This window comes from Pollicipes pollicipes, unplaced genomic scaffold, assembly GCF_011947565.3.
Source record: "Pollicipes pollicipes isolate AB1234 unplaced genomic scaffold, Ppol_2.1 Scaffold_7231;HRSCAF=8579_pilon_pilon_pilon, whole genome shotgun sequence".
Classification (NCBI taxonomy): Eukaryota; Metazoa; Arthropoda; class Thecostraca; order Pollicipedomorpha; family Pollicipedidae; genus Pollicipes; species Pollicipes pollicipes.
This window is the reverse complement of record NW_023597034.1, coordinates 34,848,724-34,871,250: the sequence shown is the minus strand read 5'-3', so window position 1 is coordinate 34,871,250 and position 22,527 is coordinate 34,848,724. Positions and strand designations below refer to the sequence as shown.

Here is a 22,527-nt window from a genome sequence, read left to right as displayed (position 1 = left end):
GACTCACTGTGGCAGTTGAATATATGGTGAGGAGTCGCCGTGGCGGTTGAATTTGCGTGAGGACTCGCCGCGGCAGCTGAGCTTGCGGCGAGGACTCACCGTGACAGGTGAACCTATGGCGAGGACTCACCGTGGCATCTGAACTTGCGTGAGTACTCGCCGCGGCAGCTGGTCTTGCGGCGAGGACTCGCCGTGACAGGTGAACCTGTGGCGAGGACCCGCCGTGGCATCTGAACCTGCAGCGAGGACTCACCGTGGCAGTTAAACTTGTCGGAGGGTGTGGTGAGCACGAGCTTATCGCGCAGCTGGCGGGGCTCGGCGCAGCGCGCGATGCCCGGCTCCACGTAGTCGCCCTTGACCCAGTCGGAGAGCCAGCGCAGGCCGCAGTCGCAGTAGAGCGGGTTGGAGCCGAGCGCGATGTGCGTGATGCCGTGCAGGTCGGTGAACACGCCGTCCGGCAGCTGCGAGACGTCGTTGCCGTGGAGGCTAAGGATGCGCAGTGCCGAGAGGCCGGCCAGCGCCGACCGCTGCACGCACTGCAGCTTGTTGTAGCTGACGATGCTGCCGGCGAGGCGGGGCGATGTTGATGTTGGTCGTGGGAGTGTCGATAAGGGGTGTGGGGTGTGGGGAGGCCGGGGGGGACGAGGCCAGAGCTCTTAAAGTGATTGGTGAGCTTCTGTTGGAAGTTTGTTATTGGGGCCCCAGGGCTGCGTCGTCTCTTATGGCCACATTGCCAAACATATAATGCGTTAGCTTGGATCGTGCTGTGCATGCCCAAGCCTGCGGGACTTTAAGACGGGCCTTGAACGACGTGGAAGTGGTGATGCCAAAGATTGCACGGATGGGATAATGGTCAGATGCGATCGTAGCAGGCACTTTAGATACCTATATAAAGTTGATTCATCAGAGACCATGAAGCTTAAACTCACACCGCGAAGCGTGACCAGGTTACAACAGATCGCATCTTGGATACCGGCCTGCATTATACTTGATTGTAACACCTAGCAAGGCGGCGGAGGCGGCCATGAGAACGGGCGGTCCGTGGCGGGACCTTTCCCCATCAGAGCACAACCATTCAGCATCCGTCAACGAGTCAACTGCACTACGGGTGGTTCGTGACTGACGCTCCAGTGCGGCCGCCCTGTTACTCGCGCCGGACGCCTCTGCCGGTCTGAGGGGGTGACGCCCAGGTCAGGGAGAGGCCATTTCTCGTCAGCGAGCCACGTCAGGCCCCGGAATGAGCCACTTGGCTGGCGTTCGATGGCTCCCACAGCGCCCATCGCCGGCGATACCACAGACGGACGGCGCAGTTATGTATCAGCCGAGGCACCGGGACGGCCCCGTTACTCGACGTCAAGCGTGTGGCTACGTCGGTCGACTGCGAATGGGTGGCTTGCTGACCTTGCCAACCGAACAGCGAGAGACCCGCACGCAGACGCTTCGGCACGGCATGACCGAGCATGCTGACGCTCGATATCCTATGACCAGTCAAAACTCAACAGCCAGTCGCTGGACTCTTACACGCCGAGGTTATCTAAGAACGACACGGACCGACAAGCAGTCGGTGACTTATCCCAAGTCACGTCCCCTCCCTCCATTCGCCGCACTCACAGCGTGGAGAGCTTGCGCAGGTCGCTGAACGTGTTGTTACTGAGTACGGTGATCTGGTTGTTGCTCAGGTCCCTGTGGGGAGGAGGAGAGCCGCCTCGTCAGAGAGCCTCGTCAGAGCCGACCGACATCCGATGCCGACGCTCGTTACGGCGGGGCGGCGGCGCGGCGGCGGCGGATGTGGCGCTGCCCGCGCGACCTCGCGGGCAGCAACCAGCCCGCTGGGCCCTGCTGCTCGCTGCCACGCGCTCACGTGGCGTGAGTATGCTGCGCACCAGCAGCGCCCAGGCACGGCGGCTAGCTCAGCGGAGGGTGTTTGTCAGTAACGCGACATCGTTTTCGCTGCTTGTTCGTGGTTGATGTGAGATTCGCTTCGCTTCACAGCGTGGCTATCTGATGAGTGGTTATAGCCGGCGACACGATCTGACAGTCCCGTGAGGAATGTGAATGCTTTTTATCACAACGGCAGTTCACTCGACCAATCTCAATGCTAATCTGGTTGGCTATTTGTTGAGTTGTGGCGATTAAGTGCATTGAAGCCACGAGAAGGTTTTTAAACCTAACCAAGTCGGCTATCATGATGCTATTTCACGCGACGGCAATACGTCAGACCCATTTGATTAAGCCGTTCCTGATCGTAATTCTGGATGCAACCCGACTCTCTAACAAAGAGTAGCACCGCGGCAAAGGACGGAGCATAATCGGCAATGCAGCAAACGCGGTGGATTGGTCCACCAGAATGTGCCACGGCACGGTGGCAGTGTCGTGGACTGACAATAAGTCATGCTCTAATGCTGTCAGGCTTAACGACCGATGATCGGCCAACAAGCCCAGAAATCCATGCATCTAGAATAGCCATCAAATGGCCTCAGCCGGGCGGACAGCATGCCAGGTAGAAGCAGCTGAAATCATTACAAACGGGATACTGCTCACACATGACATGACTCGTGGCCAGATCAGCTTTCTCCGGCGATACACAGGCATGTGATGGCTGACATGTGTGATACTTTCAGATGGTTATGTTTTCAGAAGTAACTCTAGCATAACGGCGCCTAGCTGGGGCTTAGAGTCAGGTCGATTTACGGCGTGGGCCCAATGCACTGTTCACTGCACGTGACCGGACTTACCGCGGGTAAGATCACGAGGTGAGCTTGCAGGCTGGTCGGTTCACGAGGTGAACTTACAGACAGGTAAGATCACGAGGTGAGCTTGCAGGCTGGTCGGTTCACGAGGTGAACTTACAGACAGGTAAGTTCACGAGGTGGGACTTAGCCACGTCATTGGGTTGCTCAGTGACGGGGGGGGGACTTCCAGTAGATTCAATGCGTCAACCCACGGGGCGGGACTTCCAACCACATTAGTTCATGAGGACGCCACCTCGAGCCAGATCAAGAGGTGGGATGTACAGTCAGTTCAGTTCATCAGGTGTAATTCTGGTCCGGCCAGTGGGTCAGTTCATGAGGCGGGCCTTTTGGTCGGGTCAGTGAAGCAGTTATTGGGGTGAGACAAGTCGGGCCAGTGTTAGCGGTACAGTTGGGACTACAGTCGGGCCAGTGTTAGCGGTACAGTTGGGACTACAGTCGGGCCAGTGTTAGCGGTACAGCTGGGACTTCTAGTCGGGCCGGTGTGAGCGGTACAGCTGGGACTTATAGTCGGGCCAGTGTGGGCGGTACAGCTGGGACTTATAGTCGGGCCAGTGCAGGCGGTACAGTTGAGACTTTACTCAGGCCAGTGCAGGCGGTACAGTTGAGACCTACAGTCGGGCCAGTGCGGGCGGTACAGTAAGGACTTATAGTCGGGCCAGTGTTAGCGGTAAAGTTGGGACTTACAGTCGCGTCAGGTCGTGCAGATGCGACAGCCGGCTGGCGTTCACCGACCGCAGCTGGTTGACGTCCAGGTACCTGAAACAGTCGGTGACACATGGCTTCAGTGATCTGAACTGACAGAAACCCTCGATCGAGAGGCAGTAGAGGATCGAAATGGAGGGGCAAAGGCCTCCATCGAGAGATAGGAGAGATCGAAATGGAGGGCAAAGCCTTCGATCGAGAGGTAGGAGAGATTGAAATGGCGAACAAAATCTTCTACAGAGAGGCAAGATACATCGAAATGGAGAGCAAAGCCATCGGCGAAAAAGGGCGCGAATTGCCACCTTCTCCTGTCTGCAACACCTTTTAAAAATATCGTTAATAGTTAAGCAAGTAAGTTATGTCTCGTTTGTCAGTCCTGAAACGCATTTAAAATGGCACATGCCAATGGGCACATTCCCTCAAAGCACATGAATGCAAGGCCACACCTAAACCGCCAAAGGCAGGTTCGCTCCCCACGATCTATTTGCATTCCGTCCCGGCTTCGTTCCCATTTGGGCGGATCCATTCAGCTGTCGCGAATGATAAAACCATCTTTCAACGTCGAGGGGCGCGAGCGCTCCCCTCAGCAGACGACACAAGTCTCCCCTCGGTCCCACGGGGCGCAGCCTAGCCGTCGCCAAACGGCCCGACACCTTAAACGAAACGGGCTCAGAAAGCGACAGCGGACCCCCGGGCCCAGTTTTTGTTTGCCACTCGCCGAGTGCCGGCTCATTTATCGCCCGCCCCGCGCCAGAATGGAAACAAATCACCGAAGACGTCGCGCAAGACAATGCGATAATAACTCGTCGGAAGGGTAACAGTCTGGAGCCGCGCTTCTGACGCACCGCATTCCGCGCATAATTCCTGCGGCCGCGACCGCCATTGTTTTGTGGGGCGGCAGTGCGCCATTATCGCCCCGGGACGCAACGGGGCCGGCTGGCAGGCCGGTCCCCGTCTCATTACGCCCCGGCCACACGCTGGGTCGACTCGGGCACTCCGCTGTCAAGGGCCGACCGGTCGTCCGCATAAACCAGCCGACTGCAGACGTCGGTCGGGTGTTTACCGCCCGGGTCAGGAAGTCGCCGTCTCCTCCTCGATGTCCCCGTCGTGCGCGGAGAATTTAGGATCCGAGTTATGCGTGAAAATTTGGGGGAGCGCTTCGAAACAACGGGCAGCCGCCGGTCGTAATGTTGCCGTGTTTTCTGTGTCGTCTGCTGTCCCGCCACAACCGTTTGTCGGCGGAGAAAGCCTTCTCAGGGAGGTGGGCTAAATGTGTCTTGAGGACACCCAGCGGGTTTTTCCTGGTGTGGTTAGGAGAGCTGACAGATGTAAAGGTGACAATCGTGATGCCGGCTTAATCTGGTCTCAAGTCAGTCACCGAGCCGTGCGACTTATTCCCTCCACCCGCGCTCGCCGGCCTGGTCAGTCGTCAGCCTCGGCGCGCGCACTCACAGCTCGGTGGTGAGACTGGGAATGCCCTCGGGCACCTCGGTCAGCTTGGTGCGGCTGCAGCGCACCACGGTGCCGGTGCAGCTGCAGTTGGCCGGGCAGTAGCCGGACCGCAGGCAGCCGGCGCTGTTGTCGCCTGAGGGGGCGACTTGGGTCAGCGAGTCTGTCGTCTGACGGACGGACGGTCGGCAACGCTGGCTGTGTGGAGGAGCAGGTCAGGTCAGACAGAACTGAATACGGCGCCGCCGATGGATCGCCAGGATGAGTGGTGGTAGGTGTTACTTGGGTGACGAAGTTGGGTATGCGGCGTTGTTGATAACATATCGGGTTATGACAGGTCAGTTCGATCACTGATGTTCCCTGGGCTGCGAAGAGTTAGCTTGAATAGCAAGCTTAACGTTCAGATGAAATGCACTAACAAGTTGCAAAGCTCAAGATAAGCTGTTAAAACACAGGCAACAGACACTTCACTTCACTGTCCTCGAGTTTGGATAGATTTCATTGATTTTATAAGCGAAAAAAAATCGCATGATTTGTTGATTGCCCGACATTTGTGGAACTATGCTTCGAAGAGCCCGCCTTCCGCCAGAACAGCTAGGTCAGGCCTGCACGTGCGCGCTTCAGCAGCGCGCGAGCCGGTATTACCGACTTTATCAGGAAACGGACATCAGGCGTAATCCTGTCACGCAAGCCACGAGTTTCCTGTTCGCAAGTGATGTACAGATCCGCAAAACCCGCACCTTCGCGGCAGGTGCCCGTACCCCGCAACACGCCCGCAACTCGCACTATGCACTGAATGCCTTCTGCGAATCACTACCACCGCTGAAATAACACATGCTTTCAATAGCCTTCCGTGAGCAAAAGCGATATATGTGCGGGTCTGATGAAACGGTCGCACTTGTATCTCTTTCCATCGGTGACCTGCGCGCTACGGTCGCGTCTTTTACCTTGGAGCTGTGGCTACTTAGTCGAACAGGTAAAATCGTGCACGGAGTCGAGGCTACTCACTCGTGCAGGTGAATTCGTGCACAGAGATCTCGTCGATGGGCGTGTCTTGCAGCCGGGAGGGGCGGTGACAGCGTGGGCTGCCCATGCTGCCGTCAGTTGACCTCAGCCAATCAGAGAACCACGCCAGGTGGCAGTTGCAGTTGAACGGATTCGACATTAGATTGCTGTAAAATAGGATCCTTTGTCTGGCTGCAGGTTTGCTGAATCATCTGACCAGCAATTGCATCTACTCGGCTATGTTTTCGACGTTGTGCTACGTGCAAATGCGTCGGGTCTTCAGGGCACTTCTTTTATGCAGATGCTCAACAGAATAGAGAGATGTATGAGCGATCCAAAGGCTATGACAGCAACAAATTTGCTTACGCAATACGAGCACACCGGCATTCAAGATAAATAATTCATGTAATCTCCCACCGTTCCGTTGCACTTCTTAGAGTTGTCTATGTATAACCCACAATGCAATTCGCACGCTTCGTGTCGCATTCATCTGAATCCACAAACGGCGAGACTGTGAACAAACCAACCACTCATCACTCACAGCGTCTTCAGATTCTTCAGATCGGAGAAGCTGCCTGGCATGACGCATGTGATCTTGTTGTTGTACAGCGAGAGCGAGGTCAGCGAGCGGAGGCCGCGGAACATGCCGTCGTGGACGTGCTGGATGTCGTTGTTGGTCAGAATACTGCAAGAAGGCGCGCTCTGTCATCATCTGGCGTCGGCGCGCTGAGCTCTGACTGGCCCCCACCGGCGGTTCAGAGGCTCCGGCTCTGACTGGCGGATCAGAGCCTCGGGCTCTGACTGACCCCGCCGGCGGATCAGAGGCTCGTGCCCTGACTGACCCCCGCTGGTGGATGAGAGGCTCGTGCTCTGACTAACCCCCCCCCCCCCCCCCCCCCCCCGGTGGTTCAGAGACTCGGGTTCTGGCCGGCGGATCAGAGCCTCATGCTCTGACTAGCCTTAACCGGCGGTTCAGAGACTCGGGCTCTGATTGGTTCCCGCCGGCGGATCAGAGGCTCGAGGGCACACGGCGCACGCAGGCCGCTATGTGCTCGGCCAACAGGAGGCGGCCCCGCTGCGCCCGCGTCCCGTGTACAGTGTACACGGGCCGCTCTGCACTCGCGCGGCCCAAAAAGGCAAGTGCGTCCGATACAGAGGCTGCTGCGCCGCGCAGGGCAGACAGCGTCCGTCACAGAAGCTGCTGCGCCGCGCAGGGCGAACAGCGTCCGTCACAGAAGCTGCTGCGCCGCGCAGGGCGAACAGCGTCCGATACAGAAGCTGCTGCGCCGCGCAGGGCGAACAGCGTCCGATACAGAAGCTGCTGCGCCGCGCAGGGCACATAGCGTCCGTCACAGAAGCTGCTGCGCCGCGCAGGGCAGACAGCGACATGCGCTGCATTCGCGGCCCCGGGCACAGGCAGTCGGTCGCGAATCGAAGTCCGCTGTCAGCGTCGTGAAGTGGAACTCAAACTCAGTTATAAATCGTGCTGTGTAGGCGTGGCGCTCAGAAACTGCTTGTTTCCTCATCGTTGCATTTTTCAATCAATTATGAAAGGCACGATCTAATGAAATAAAGTATACCCAAGCGTCCGTGTGCTCACGCGAAACGATTTGTACATGGTGAAAGCTGTCACTTCATTTGAGGAAACTGGCTCCAGGTGAAACGGAACGACACCAGCCCTATGAGTTCAGAGTTCTTATGCTGAGTTATCGACCTTCACTATGCCAGGACGTACCTGCTGGTGAAACGACGTTACAGGGCACCCATTGGCTAAATTGACGGTACTCAACGTGCCAAGCCGTATCTGTGGCAACGAGATCGAGTCGGGGTGATAAGCATGGCCTGAAATCTACTGCCAGTAAAGCCAACGTTTGGGCTATAACGCTATTTAACCGGTACCTCCTGAGGGTTGGTGACACAGTTTAAGATCTCTGAACTCATAATGCCAAAACACTAGGAGCGGAGGGCCCTCTTTGCTATCCGACAGCAGCTCTGACTAGGATCGCACGGCACGGGACACAGGATCGCAGGCCACGGACCACAGGAGCACAAACCGCAGACCACGCACCACAGGTGCACGGACCGTAGACCACGGGCCACAGACGCACGGGACGGCAGACCACGGACCACAGGAGCACGGACCGCAGATCACGGACCACAGGAGCACGGACCATGAACCACGCACCCCAGGAGCACGGGACCGCAGGTCGAGGACCACAGGAGAACGGACCGCATACCACGGCCCACAGGAGAACGGGACCGCAGGCCAAGGACCACAGGGGCACGGACCGCAGACCACGGACCACAGGAACACGGACCGCAGACCACGGACTACAGGAGCGCAGACCGCAGACGGAAGGTCACGGAAGCAGACACCACACGGACCCTGGACGGCAGTGAGCACGCCCGCGGGATCGAGACCAGTGGGGCCAGGGCCGTGTACCACACCCACAGCCGCCTGCATGGCGTCAGGTCACAAGGCGAATGACCGCGACTAGACGACCTTGGAACACACATGACGAAACCGAACGCCGCAGGGCCCATCTACAGACGAAACTGAACATACTGATAAGGCTTAAAGCGATGTTCAAAGGCACTAGTCTGTCAGCTCGGGGATGGGAAGAACGAAATATTTGAAACCGTTGACTAACAGGCAACGAGTTCCAAACACTGCATTTTAGATCATGGCATAACATAGGATCATTTGACAAATGACAGGGTATGGCAAAAGCTGCAGCCAAGGGCGAATCTAGAGCGCCATCTTGGGGTTGGGGGTGGATTTAAAAAGATGCTTCAATTTTTAAAACGCATCAGATTTTACTTCTTTTTTCCTTGAAAAATTGTTCCAATGCTTGACGTCGAAGTACGGAATGGGCCATTGTCCCCGAAAACTGCTGAGGGGAGAGCAAGGCCCAGTTGGGACCGGACCTTGGGGACGTGACCCTTTTTCTTGGTTTCCCCCGGTCCTTCATCGATCTGTCCCTGGCTGCAATCACACCAAACATCGTAACAAAATGACTACAAATAAAGCGCTCACACAAAGCACGCAGGACACAGCAGCAGGGTACGCTGAGCTTCCATTTTACAAAACCGACCGGGAAAAGAGTGGTGTATCCGAACTGGCCCGCTGGCGGTGACCCAGCAACCGCTCCCCAAAAAGCTCACGGGCTTTAAGCCGCCGCTAAACCCGCCACCGCCAGCGAGCGTATTTCAAATATCCCATTTGGGCGACTCGATCTCAGGCGGCGACCGGTTTCGACTCGGCCGGTCGTGTCGATATCAGCTGGCGGCCCGACGAGCGGCGCGCCTCGCTGCAGTCCGACCGCCAATTTCTGCTAGCGACGCGCCGCCGCCGCCACCACTCACATCTCCTGCAGCCGCCCGGCGCCGCCGAAGGCGTCGTCGTCGATCTCGACGATGCTGTTGTCGCTGAGGTCGAGCTTCCGCAGCTTCAGCAGGCGCGGGAACAGGCGCGCCGGCACCCGCGTGATGGCGTTGTTGCGGAGGATCCTACCGGAGGGAGGGGTGGTGAGAGGGTGTCGGCGGTGCCGGCGCTGGGTACGTGTTTGGTTTCTAAGCCGCTCATGCGGTCTGAAGTGGGGCGGAGTGCCCCGACCCTCAACATGCTGCTGAGATTAGCATGTGTAACGTGGCAGGCCCGATGACTTGTAATTCAGCGCACGGTACGTTGGTCATTGGTCGAGCACGGCTTGTGGTCCAACGTGGTCCGCGTGCTCGCGCCTTGCAATGTTGTGTGAAGTCGGTATCCGAGCGAGTTCTGTGGCTCGGTGACCCACGGCTGTTGGCCACAGGAGGCCTTTGACTTTGGCTTTATATAATTTTAGGCGTTTCGGCCTGTTCCGATCATTACACTCCACGACAGCGAGCCGGAGCCGGAAACGAAAACGAACGCCGAGACCAATCGCCACCCCGATACAAAAAGCAAGTCCGACCGAAACGGGACCGTGCAGCGCCGACTGAGGTCAGCCCTAGGGGAAGGGGAGGGGGCGTCTGAAGGCCGGGACCGGTCCGGCACAATGGCGGCGCCCGCCGGCTGCCACCGTGACGGGATCTGTCGCGGCCGGCCGCCGGCCGTCAGCGCGCACAATGGCGGCAGAGCGGCCCGCTGCGCGGCGCGGGACAGGCCGCGTCGGCCGGCGCCGCGCCGCCGCCGGTCCGGCGGGCGGCTCGGCGGCTGCGGCTCAGCGGTCGCCAAATCACGCTACAATGGGAGGCGGCCGGCAAACGCGGAAACGGGGCGGACTGTCGGCACGCGGCGTAATCCCGGATCAGCGGGCCGCGCGGACGGCCGGGCCCCGCGCGGAAGCGGCTGTCCGCATGCGATCACGTCCGCCCCAGATTGCGAGCAATTGTTTTCGGCGGCGGAGCCGGCGGCGCGCGCGCGTATGCAGCTGCATACAAACTGTGACGAGGGTCTCACGGTGAGAGTGGTGAAGCAGAACCGGGCTGGCGGCTCACACCGCCGCCCATCGCAGCTTAGGGTCTGCGGTGCCGTCTGGACTTCCGTTCGAGGGACGTCGCGAGGAAGTGGAGGCGGTTTATTTGGCAGTCGGAATAGGTTTGCACCACAACTCGGTGGTGACGGGCGGCACGCTTTAAAGCTTGGAGGCCTCAGTGGAAGACTAAGCCAGGACAGATCTTGTGTTCGAAACGCTCCTGGCGTCGAGTTCTCATGCAGAACGTTCTTGTTGAGTTTTACACGCTTTACATTCTTCAATGGGCGTTCTTTGTCGAGTTTTGCAAACACAGTTCAAAACATGAAAGTTGCAGAAAGGAGACGGCAATTTAAACACATCGTGCTCTATACAGGGAATTTGGGTCCCGTATGTTTGCGCCAGCTGAAATGCACCCAAGGGGGCCGAGCGGACCCGACCCAACCAAGTGTCGACCTTTCGTGCATAGTTGTGAAGAAACACAGAGACGCGCTCAGTCAGGGCCACATCATGGTCATATGGTTTGGACAAAAGACATGGTCACATCCAGCATGTGTCCGAAAACGGACCGGCTGCCCACAAGAGTCTTCTTTATGTTATTATTGCACCGGTGAATACCTGCAATAAACTGCGCAGCCGTGTGGTTGTTTAAGCGTGGCACTTTTGTAAAACGGAGCATCGTACGACGCCATTGGAAACTTGCTGTCATGAATCTACTTAGTCTAACCATGCATCACCAGCAGCAGGTGATGGCCGCATAGCCACAAATCACTCCTAGAGCCTCCGTATGATGTAAACGGGGCTAACGCAACACTTGTGAAGAGTGAGAAATCATACCTACAAGCCAGAGTATGTGGGAGTTCCGTAACAAGCACTGGGACGTCTGCGACATTTCAGCCAGCATTATACTCACAGCTCGGTGGTGGCGCGCGACAGTGTCCGGTATGGCCGTCAGTCTGCAACAGTTCAGTGCCGCGCACTTACAGTTCGGTGGTGGCGCGCGGCAGAGTGTCCGGTATGGCCGTCAGTCTGCGACCGCTGCAGTCCACCATGGTGCCGGTGCAGCGGCAGGAGGCGGGACACTCGGTCTCTGCCAGGCACTGGTCCGCACGAGACTGGCGGGGTCCCGTTGCACCTGCCGCGAGTATTACACAAGTCAGCCGAAAGTCTGGGCACACCCGGCAGAAGTGATATATGAAGAGAAGTGATAGGTGATCCACTGCGCTTATGGCAGCGCGCATCCCACTTCTGGTTGCTGATGCAGTCACACATGCCCATTCGGAATGCATGATTTTTCAAGTCGGGGAAGAGGCTACCCGATTTTATGTCAACCGCCGGTGTGAAGCTCCGACATCGTAAAGGAGCACCGCGCAAATCCGGGTCACCGGGAGCCGCGCAGCAATGGGGTTGGGCCACACAGCGTGCGCCAGTGTCCAGGGCGCTGCTGATATGTGGAAGTGCCTTAATGTGTATCAATTATCCGCCCCCGGGGAGCGGCTATCGGCCGTCATCGGGCCACCGCCTCATGCAGTATTCCCGCCGCGACCGGGGCTGGCCGCGAGAGAAAGCCGCCGCGCCGCCCTGCCGCGGGAGGCGGCGCCGGCCGTGGAGGGCGCCAGATATGCATCTGCAGCGCTCGGGCCGGAAGCTTTTTGCCGCGCCCGTGAGAGCATCGCACCATTAGGAGACGGGCTGAGGTGATTCGGCCGGACGCGTGAACACTGCCTTCACGGTCCGGGTTACCCGAGTCATTTGGCTTTCGAGCGGGCGATGCGACGAATGGCCATGCGTTTCGAAAAAGTTGTTTGTTCAGCCGTGCGGGGAGGTTCTTGTGTTTTCTCCACAGCGTGGACGATTGAAATGAGGGGCTGGGTCCGAATATTGACCAGAGTGACGGTCATGGCATAGTAATTTCGTGATCAGGCGGGTGGCCGAGCGGTTGGCGCCTTGGGACTCCCATGTGGGCTTGGGTTCGAATCCCGGTTGCGCCATGGGTCCTGAGCGCTGATATGATCAATGCAGTCGCTGTAGTTCAATAAAAGTAGCGTAACGACGTACGTTACGTTCCCTTTTAAAAAGAAAGAGATGTGAAGGGCGGAGAAGATGTGATGGACGGCACTTCGGGCAGTGGATACGGAGTGGAAGGCGGATGGGATGTAAAGTTCCTCGTCTCGTGGGGAACGGTAACGGCGGGAGGAATGTACGCGATATGAGGAGCGGACACATTCTGGTAGGCAGCGGCAATCTAAGCAGACCCCATGTGAAAAGCGAGCACAATATGAAGACAGCCCACGATCAAAAGAACCGACGCAGCATGACGAGCGGCGCAAATCAGTCAGCGCGAGCCGCGCACAGCTGCTGACCCAACCTAAGCCACCGCTGTGCTCCCTGACGGCCGGCTCCCAAACCCCGCGCGTGTCGCGCAAACAAAGTCATAATCGGCGGCTCTGTGCTGGGCGGCGGCCGTTTACGGCCCGGCCGCGCCACCCCGGGGGCCTTGGCCGCTTTATTTGAAAATTCGGTAAACGTGCCCGGATGAAAGGCGCCTCGCGGTGACGACAAAGGACGCGCGGTTTTTGTGCTCGCGCGCCCCTCCGGTGTTGACTGCGGGTACACCGCGCCGAGGCCGGCGGCGACCGAGCAGCGGCACCGCGCGGCAGGACGAGGCGGCTCCGCGCGGAGCACTGAAGGACAGGACACTGCTGAGCAGGGCGAGGCGGCTCCGCAAGGAGCACTGAAGGACAGGACACTGCTGAGCAGGGCGAGGCGGCTCCGCGCGGAGCACTGAAGGACAGGACACTGCTGAGCAGGGCGAGGCGGCTCCGCGCGGAGCACTGAAGGACAGGACACTGCTGGGTAGGGCGAGGCGGCTCCGCGAGGAGCATTGAAGGACAGGATACTGCTGAGCAGGGCGAGGCGGCTCCGCGCGGAGCACTGAAGGACAGGACACTGCTGAGCAGGGCGAGGCGGCTCCGCGCGGAGCACTGAAGGACAGGACACCGCGGAGCAGGGCGACACGGCTCCGCGAGGGGCACTGAAGGACAGGACACTGCTGAGCAGGGCGAGGCCCGCGCTGACTGGGAAGTCAGGGAAGGTCCAGGTCAGTGGATCGGGCGTGTGTGGAGCGGGGGGGATCGGAGTCCGGCAGCACAGGCAGCAGGTTCCTGTCGGTTGAAGCTCGCTGTGATGCGAGGGGTGAAAAAGAGAAGGCGATTCCCAATCAATCAGTCATCACACGTGGTCAGCTGGAAATGTCAGATCGAGTCTAAGACATCAATTGGGTGCTTGTCTTTTCCTGGACCAGGTTTTACGGCGGCTTTTAAATGGTTTATGGGTGTTTATGACGCGTCGTCAACTGCCCGATGACGGCTGTCACATTACGTCTTTTACGTCGCACTCTGAACCGCGCAGGAAATGCCGATATAGATCGCGAAACGTCACATTTAGACGCCACCAATTCATCATGGTCCGACAAATACATCTGACATCCCAAGTCTAGCGATCAAAATGGGTCGATAAGTCTTGGTTAAAGTGGCGAAATAATTCATGTTGTAGATGTGTTAGTAAGAGGCACACGAACACGGGGCGTTTATCAGTCTGACATGAAACAGCCATCAGACTCAGAGTTTTTGGTCGCCAGACAGGGTGAAGGATGGCAAAATTAACTCGATCATTTGTCAATACTCCGCAGAGGGATGAGCCATTGGTATTGAAACAGGAAAAGCGCAGCAAGAGGTCGAAGTATCTGGCTTTCAATAGACTTTGGAATGTGTTTGGGCTCAGGCTGTTTAAAACGTCCCAATCAACCAGGCGAGCACTTGTCTGGCGGTTGCCCGTTTGTGCTAGAAAGACGCGTGTGGGTGCTAGGACAGCAGATCACAGCAGGCTGCTAGAAATGCACATATATTTATGTATATACTATTATGCACATAATCCTGCATATATTATTATGTATATATATATATATATAATGTATATAAATACGTATAAATAGGTGCTAAGACAGTGGGTGACAGCAGGCTGCTACTAAGACGCGTATGGGTGCTAAAACAGCAGGTGACAGCAGGCTGCTAGAAAGACACTAGGTGCTAGGACAGCAGGCGACAGCAGCCTGCTAGAAAGACCGTGTGACCGACTGGTTGTGACCGAGGACTGGTCCCTGCTTGACAGTGGTGGTATGATGGTACAGCTATATAATGATTCTTCAATTATGATGCATCCAGACATGTCAACAAACATAAAAACCAACAGCCACCACCATATATAAACATCGCTATGCAAATGGGCGTGATAATGCTTAAGTATTACCAGGAAAGAACCATCAATATGTCCACGTCATATCATCTGCATTTTATTGCTTCATTATGGAGCGCAACGCCTCACAGTCAGGAGTATGCAACGTTTGCCTGCAATGAATGTGATGTCGGTGCATCTAAAAGCGAGTGGCCGGGCTTGTATGTTGGGAACGCTTAAGGTTTGGGAGCCAGCCAAATACGGAGCGACTTCTGTTGCAGCAAATGTGACGATGAATTCATGTCATCAGATAGTGCAATGTCAGCAACAGCTGTGAGGCGTTGCGTACACACGTCAGCACACTGAATTAATGCTAAAGCAGGCCTCGAGGTAGAATGAACACCTGCCAGCATCGGCCCGAAGCGCTGGCTCAAAATGGGTAGCCCTTCTGGCAGTCGATAAATAGGGATTTGCTCTGAAATTTAAACGATCCCATACATGCAGTCAAAAGTGACATAAATGACGCTGCATAAATGAAATCGAAGCTGACGAAATCCCTGTAACGTGTCAAGCATTCCATAAACGCCCATACGCTAAGAATAGTGCGGGCGAGGCCATCTCGTATGGAAAGTCCCTAATCCAGTCGACCCATTACGGTGGTGCCAAACTTCCAACAGCAGCGTACATCCGAAAGACACCGACTCTGGGTGGTGGATGCCCACGATGGCCCAACTCCGCCACATTCGGCACCCAACACACATCGCCCTAGCCCGTCCGGCTCCGTCGGCAGGGGCCCTCAAGCTGCCGCGCGTCCGCCGACAGCGGCTCTCAAACTGTCCGCGCGGGCCGCCGGCTGCGGTACTCACACTGGAGCTGGCGCTGGTGCTGCAGCAGGGCGCTCAGCTTACGCCTCTGCAGAGCGGGCGGCTCCTCGCAGCGGGCGCCGCTCGTCTCGATCGGTCGCACGTCCAGGTACTGCGACAGCCACTGCAGCTCGCAGTCGCATATAAACGGGTTTCGCCCCAGGTGGCTGCCGGCGACGAGCGTGAGCAGCGTGAGCTGGCTGCGGACGGCGGCCGACACGGCGGCGTGGGTCGAAGCCTACCTGGCCCGTGTCGGAGTTGTTTGAACTCTCGTAGCAGAGCGCACGGGCTACGCGGCGTTTCGTAACACTGAGCCAGCAGCTAAATGTAATTCATTTCCATGCGTGGGAAGGGAAGCCCTGCAAGAGCAGCTGATAATATGCTCGCTGCCCATTGAACTCGCCGCGAAGCCGTGTGTCCGAAAACGCTGCGCCAGCTCGCCTGGCTTCTGACTCACGTACGAGCTGGCTCAGCTGCGGACGGTTGGGCTTTCCGGGCTAAATCTGACCACTCGTCGCGTCTCCACGACCACTAATTAAACCGGGTCGTCCCCAAAGCTGGCGCGGGGTCGCCATTCACGTCAGATTGGATGGCATTCAAACGCCCCGCGGCATTCGAACACGCCGCGCAGCGCTCAAATACGCCGCGCAGTCTGCAAACTTCCGGAGCGGCAGCCCACGGACGCCGGTCGTTCACAGAAGTCGGCAAAAAGCCAATGCCGGCAGTCGGAACGGCCTCGAGGGGGGCTCATTAGAAGCGCTGCGCTGCATTGCTGCAAATTGGTATGAATCGATGGAGGTAATGAGCAGAACGTCGATAAACTTCAGTGGTTGATATGATACAAAGACCGATATGACTAACAACGCTAGCGATAGCTGCGACAAAAATTTGTCGGCATTCTTCCTTAAGAAAGATCGGGTTTCATCCCTGTCAGATGAGACTTGACCATAACGCGGGAGTGCAGACGGACATTTGAGATTTTATCATGATTAGGAAGAAAAAGGACGACTTACAGCGTTTGGACGTTTCCCAGTGGTGCAAATGTTCCGTTAGTTAATGTCTGAATGTTGTTGTCGAACAGCGACCTGAAATATTAAAATATATCTGTAAAGCACAGCAAGTTTTCATCGCTACTCCTTTGAAAACATTGCAAAATCGTCGTTGAGATGACCTATTTTAAACCTCAATCATTACTTATCTCGACCATAGACCAGACGTGCGTTAAAATAGCGTCACTGGAAGGTAAAACATACGACAGAAGTGATATCTGGTTGAATATTGAGCTCAATCATTACTTAGCTCAACCATAGATCATACGTGCGATAAAATAGCGTCACTGAAAGGTAAAACATACGACAGAAGTGATTTCTGGTTGAATATTGAGGTAAGGTAAGTACTCACAGCAACGTCAAGCTGTTTAAATCACGGAAGGCGTCCTTCTGAATGCAGGATATCTTGTTTGCGTTCAGCAGCCTGAAACCATTGCATTATTTCGGCGGTTAGCTTTGCCGCTCCAGGCTGAGCCTGCGTGACCTTCCACTTGTCAGCGCGGCTAATCTTGCAGCAATTCACCAGGTTGCAAGCTTCAGTTAATTAGATTAAGGATGACGCTAAGCTCCCGTTGGCGACAGCATCTGGGGCTTCACAGGCCAGCCGACTCAAAGCTGCGAAGTGGCTGACGACGTGTTTGTGTCCTGATCAAAACAGCATATCAAGAACTTGATACGCACTCCGCTGGTTAGGGCTCCCCGCCGTACAGAGCCAGAACACTGACGTAAAAAGCCGGCACTCCTCTGGACGTTGACCGATTCCAATTAATTACCCGGCGTCGGTGGCCGACTTGATGAGCCGGAATGAGCCCGGAGTCCAGACTCGGTCCGGACGCTGCATCCATCAGCAGAGGCCGATAAACACAGCGACAACCAGGCCCACAATAGCGCGGCCCATTAAAAGCAGCCCGCCGCCGGCACAATTTTCCGGAACGCTAATTTAATTTCTCGGCTCGGAGGACGTATCGCCACTGCGATCTTGAGTTATTCGGCGGCGGGGCGTAGTCAGGGGCTGATCCACGGCCAGATACGGCACGACAAATCGTCGATACACGCGGCAGCGGTCGGCGGCGGCGGCGGACCGCTCGCGCCGCCGCCGCCGCCAGGCGCTCCGTCGGTCGACTGCGCCGCTCGGCCGTCCGCTCCGCGGGCCGTCCTACCCTCCAGACGGCGGGTGGGATGCCCCCTCGCGTTCGCCAGTGCCCTGCACGGTTCCGACGGCCCACGGCTACTGCGGTCAGCTCTGCCACGGCTGCGCCGCCGCCTGCCGTCAAATTGGCTATCACCGGCGCACTGGGTGGGACAATTATCTAATTAGTATTCGGCGGCGCTCCTACACGGGAGCAGGTATTTAAATTACTCCGCGCGGAGATCATAAAACGCCGGGTGAAGCGGACGCGGTCGTAAAGGCGGCGCAAACGCAAATGGGGCCGTTTACGGGCCCGGGTGTCGCCGCTGGTCGGACCGGACGGCCTGCGACACTTACAGCAGCTGGAGCGAGACGAGCCCGTGGAAGATGCCGTTGGGCAGGCTGGTGATGCCGTTGCCGTAGATGACGCTGGAACAGGGAGGGCCGTGTAGGTGAAGAGCGAGTGAAGGATGTGAACAGGACGCGCCGCTATGCTCAGATCGGCTGCCACGACTGATTAAGTATGAAAATGCTCAGCGGAGGCCAGCTATGCATATGCAGCTATGTCTACGCCAGTTTCTCCCTGGTCTGCCCTTTTACGTGTTTTGAGAGGCGCCAAGCTTTTGATTTCTATAAATGCCTCAGTTTCAGTGTTCCAATTCCTGAAATAGCTACATTATAGAATATGATACATATATGCATATTAACGTTTGATATATATATATATATATATATATATATATATATATAATATATATATATATATATATATATATATGTGTGTGTGTATATATATATATATATATATATATATATCTATATATATCTATATTGTTTACCAAAAGTGAGGAAGCTCTTGGACCACGCCACAGCAAATGTTTCTCCTGCAAAGCGGCTTGATGAATTACCTGACCGCAAGAAGCCAATAGGCACCAAAGGGTGTGAGCGCCGTCTTTGTTTTCAGCATGCTGTAAGGGCGGTTTTTGGAGAGCCTAGACATGCTCGTCGCAACAGCAACTCCGTGTCCGTTGCTTAAGTATAGAGGAACGCTGGTTAACGGTCCAGATGCGGTCGCTTGATAAGCTGCTTATCCACGTCATGTCCAGACTGTGTGCCATGTAAGGTCACGGCATGCAAGGTAAGCAGGCTTACATGACATGCTTGCCTTTTTGTTCTTGGAAATACAGAACTAGTGGGGCAAAGTGCGTCATGAGGGACCCAAAATTAAAAGGCGCTTGCTCGCACCATTTAATGGTGACCGATAGCTGTCAGGGTTAATCGGCATGTAGCCTGAAAAGGATGTAAGACGATTGGGCGTACCAAGAAAGTGTTTCTATTCTATTTTTCCTATAAGACAAAGGTTTGTTTTTAAAAATCAGCTCTACATCGCTGAGAAGTCATAGATGTTGAACAACAAAGATAACATTTAAATACAATTTCACGCAGAGAGCTTGGACATTCCATTTTTACGTTATTAAAGGCCGTCTGCAGCTCGCCGGCGTCGTCTTTCGGTTCGCTTTAGCTCGGACGGGTCGAGCGATTTCCCGTGAAATGTGTCCGGACAGCTCCGGTTGAGGCCGGGCCCGCGACGGAGACAAATACTCCCATTTGCCCTGGCGTCGAGGCGCCGCCAACTACCGCCGTTACTGAGAACGGACTGTCCTCGGCCAGTTCACGCCAAATGGGTCATCCGGGCAAACCCGGCGGCCCGTCTCCGGCGGCGGAGGCGGAGGCGGAGGCCTCTGCCACCCCGGCCAGGTCGAGGCCTCTGTCACCCCGGCCGGGGCGAGGTCTCTGCCCCCCCCCCCGGCCGGGTCGAGGCCTTTGTCACCCCCCGGCGGACGAGGCCTCTGTCACCCCGGCCGGGTCGAGGCCTCTGTCACCCCGGCCGGGTCGAGGCCTCTGCCCCCCCGGCCGGGTCGAGGCCTCTGTCACCCCGGCCGGGTCGAGGCCTCTGCCCCCCCGGCCGGGTCGAGGCCTCTGTCACCCCGGCCGGGTCGAGGCCTTTGTCACCCCGGCCGGGTCGAGGCCTCTGTCACCCCGGCCGGGTCGAGGCCTCTGTCACCCCGGCCGGGTCGAGGCCTCTGTCACCCGGCCGGTCGAGGCCTCTGCCCCCCCCCCGGCTGGGTCGAGGCCTCTGCCCCCCCCCGGCCGGGTCGAGGCCTTTGTCACCCCGGCCGGGGCGAGAGTTTGCAGCCCGCCGATCGCGACAAGTTCCAGTATACGGGCTCGAGGCAGGGCTGACATCAAGTTCAGGGCCCGGGAACGGGTCCCATGGGCCCCTGTGTGCCGTCACAGGCGCAGTGGGCGCATGGGGGATTCCCACGAGGCTCAGAGCCATGTCGTCAGAATTGGAAGTTTCCAGACGGTTAGTACAACTAATGTGATTAGATTCAGGAAGTGATTTCACTCGGAGTTCTCCACAATGGCCATTTACTAGAGCAGTGCTCCTCAACTGCCGGTACGCGAACATCACAGGCCATTTTTTGCTCATCTTACCGTATTGGCAAACATATGTTGGTAAGATCGCATACAAGGCATTGACATAATGACTTAATGGCATGCTTTATCAGCGTAACTATGGTTCCTCGGGAAAGAGGAGATAGATGGAGAGAGTGACGGAGATAAAAAAGAGAAAAAGAAAAAACGTTATTAAGGTTATGACATTATTTTCACGAACTTACAGTGAGTTGAGCTCGGTCAAGTCCTGGAACGCATCCGCCGCAATCTTCACAATCTGATTGTGGCTGAGGTCTCTGCGAAGCAGACAGAGTTCGCTGCTCAGGTAGCCACAGTCCATGGAAACTGGTTACGACCATCCCGCCAACGTCACCACAGCGGCGCCAGACACAGCGAGTGGCCATTGACAGTGCGGCCGCCCGGCGCGCGGCTCCGCTACTCCTCACGCGAGACGGCCGGCACGTGACAGGAGGACCGATCAGCCGCGAGGGCCTCTGAGCGACGGGAGGCGGTGGACGCACGGGCCGCGATCGCTGCCCGAACCGCGATGGCCGATGGCCCGATAGCCGGCCACCACTTGTTGCGGTGTTGTAATCCGGCCGTCTGCAAAACGGCATCGATACGATCGCGTCGTGTAAATAGCGCGCGGGCTGCGTTGACTGCGGCGCGGGCTGCTCACATGCGCTTGATGCGGCGGTAGGCGCTGAACGCGCGCGTCGGGATCTCCGAGATCTTGTTCTGCTCCAGACGGCTGGAACAGAGCGGGTCGTCAGGTTAGCTCCAGATCATCTGGCTGGAGCCGGACCAGACGCGTTAGAGGCGGGGATATGTAGAGCCCGTATAGTTGAGGGCATTCCCAATGCTATGCTTGCCTACTGTCCCAGTTTTGCAGGCAGGTTCTCAACTTTGGATGTCAAGCAGCCTGAAACGGTGGATAAATTCAGCTTGGAAGCCGCGCTGGCCACTCGGACTGGTCCAGCCCCTCGCCTGATTCATTCAAACTACCATCCCTGATTAGAGATGGTGGGAGGAGCCAAGCGGCAGGCCAGAGGTGGGGGCGGAAAATCACCAGCGCTGAGCCAAGAGTGGTGGAGAGACTGCAGGGGCATCGTCAACTGCTCGCACGCTGAGAGAAACTACCCACCAGGAGTAAATCGCAAGGTTTTACAACTGGGAGTAGGCTAGTGCCTTGCTGAAGTGCGCATCATTCACTCACCCTAAACCGATGCGAATCGTTAGGCGAAAGCTTTGTTTTATTAGCTTGCAGAACGTTTGAACTTAGCGACAGAGATGCAAACGGTCGTTCCGTTTTTATACCCGCTCGCATAGCACATACGTTCGGCTTACGTCTTCACATCAAAGTGTAAAACGATTGAAATATGTCAGCCATGCTGTGCTGGTGAACTTTTCACACCGACTTTATGCAGAGACGGTTGGAAGATGCTGGCTGCTGTGGCTTTCCGCTTCGAGTTGATACCCGATTCGCCGAATTTTATGATCAGCATGTGCAGTTAAAGGCAAAGGGCATGATGCGCTCGGCCTCATTCTGGCGTCCTTTCCCCGACAGTAAAATAAGCCAACGCTGGAAGCACGACCCGGAAAATAAATAACGGCTGTCCAATCCTGCCGCTCTGCGCCGCGGTTCCGAACGGGACACAGCAACACCAAACCCTACGGCCGTAGCCTCCAGCTTTTGTCGTCCCTAAACAAGCTTACACAGCCATGGGCTCGACACTTCAACATCCAATGCATCACACTGCATGGCGCACCGTACAGGGTACATATTCCGCCCATACTGCCTCTGTGCCGCCCCGCTCGCCGGGCGGTGTCAGTCCGCCCTGTCTGCCTCTGTGCCGCCCCGCTCGCCGGGCAGTGTCAGACCGCGCTGTCTGCCTCTGTGCCGCCCCGCTCGCCGGGCGGTGTCAGACCACATGGTCGAGGCGTCATATCATTATTATTATTATTATTATTATTATTATTATTATTATTATTATTATTACCGTCATTGTCGTAATCATCATCATCATCATCATTATCACCAAAAGACCGATAATGGTCGTCGTCTGTTTCGCCGGCGCGGCGGTACTCACAGCTCCACCGTGTCGAGCGGGATGTGTTTGGGGATGGTCTCCAGACCCTTGTCCCGGCAGTCAACGGAGCCCTGCGCGCAGGTGCACACGTCCGGACACAGGTCCTCCGGCTCGCACTGGTTGTCCGGGGGCCGAGAGTCAGCTAGAACGGCAGGTCAGGTCAGGTCAGGTCAGGTCAGACCAGAGACGTCCAGGATTCGGCGCTTTGAATATTACAGAATGGGTTTGCATATGAGTATCGCTGGCGGCAATATCAGCCTGTCGGGGTGTAAAATGAGCCATGTGGAGCCAAAGTGGCATGCCGTGTTTGAAAACGGCTCCATGTGTTCAAACTGGCCTC

At 56.6% G+C, this 22,527-nt stretch overlaps 1 protein-coding gene across 1 annotated transcript in view; it reads right to left on the bottom strand.

Moving 5' to 3' along the window:
• Positions 1 to 22,527, bottom strand: part of LOC119109142 (protein slit-like) — a 65,457-nt gene that overhangs the window by 7,457 nt on the left and 35,473 nt on the right. The window contains 15 exon segments of the mRNA XM_037232711.1: positions 254 to 561; positions 1,612 to 1,683; positions 3,438 to 3,509; positions 4,908 to 5,040; positions 5,913 to 6,076; positions 6,451 to 6,594; positions 9,276 to 9,419; positions 11,348 to 11,498; positions 15,463 to 15,626; positions 16,473 to 16,544; positions 16,861 to 16,932; positions 17,995 to 18,066; positions 20,322 to 20,393; positions 20,777 to 20,848; positions 22,188 to 22,329. Coding sequence (XP_037088606.1) covers positions 254 to 561; positions 1,612 to 1,683; positions 3,438 to 3,509; positions 4,908 to 5,040; positions 5,913 to 6,076; positions 6,451 to 6,594; positions 9,276 to 9,419; positions 11,348 to 11,498; positions 15,463 to 15,626; positions 16,473 to 16,544; positions 16,861 to 16,932; positions 17,995 to 18,066; positions 20,322 to 20,393; positions 20,777 to 20,848; positions 22,188 to 22,329 — 1,854 coding nt within the window.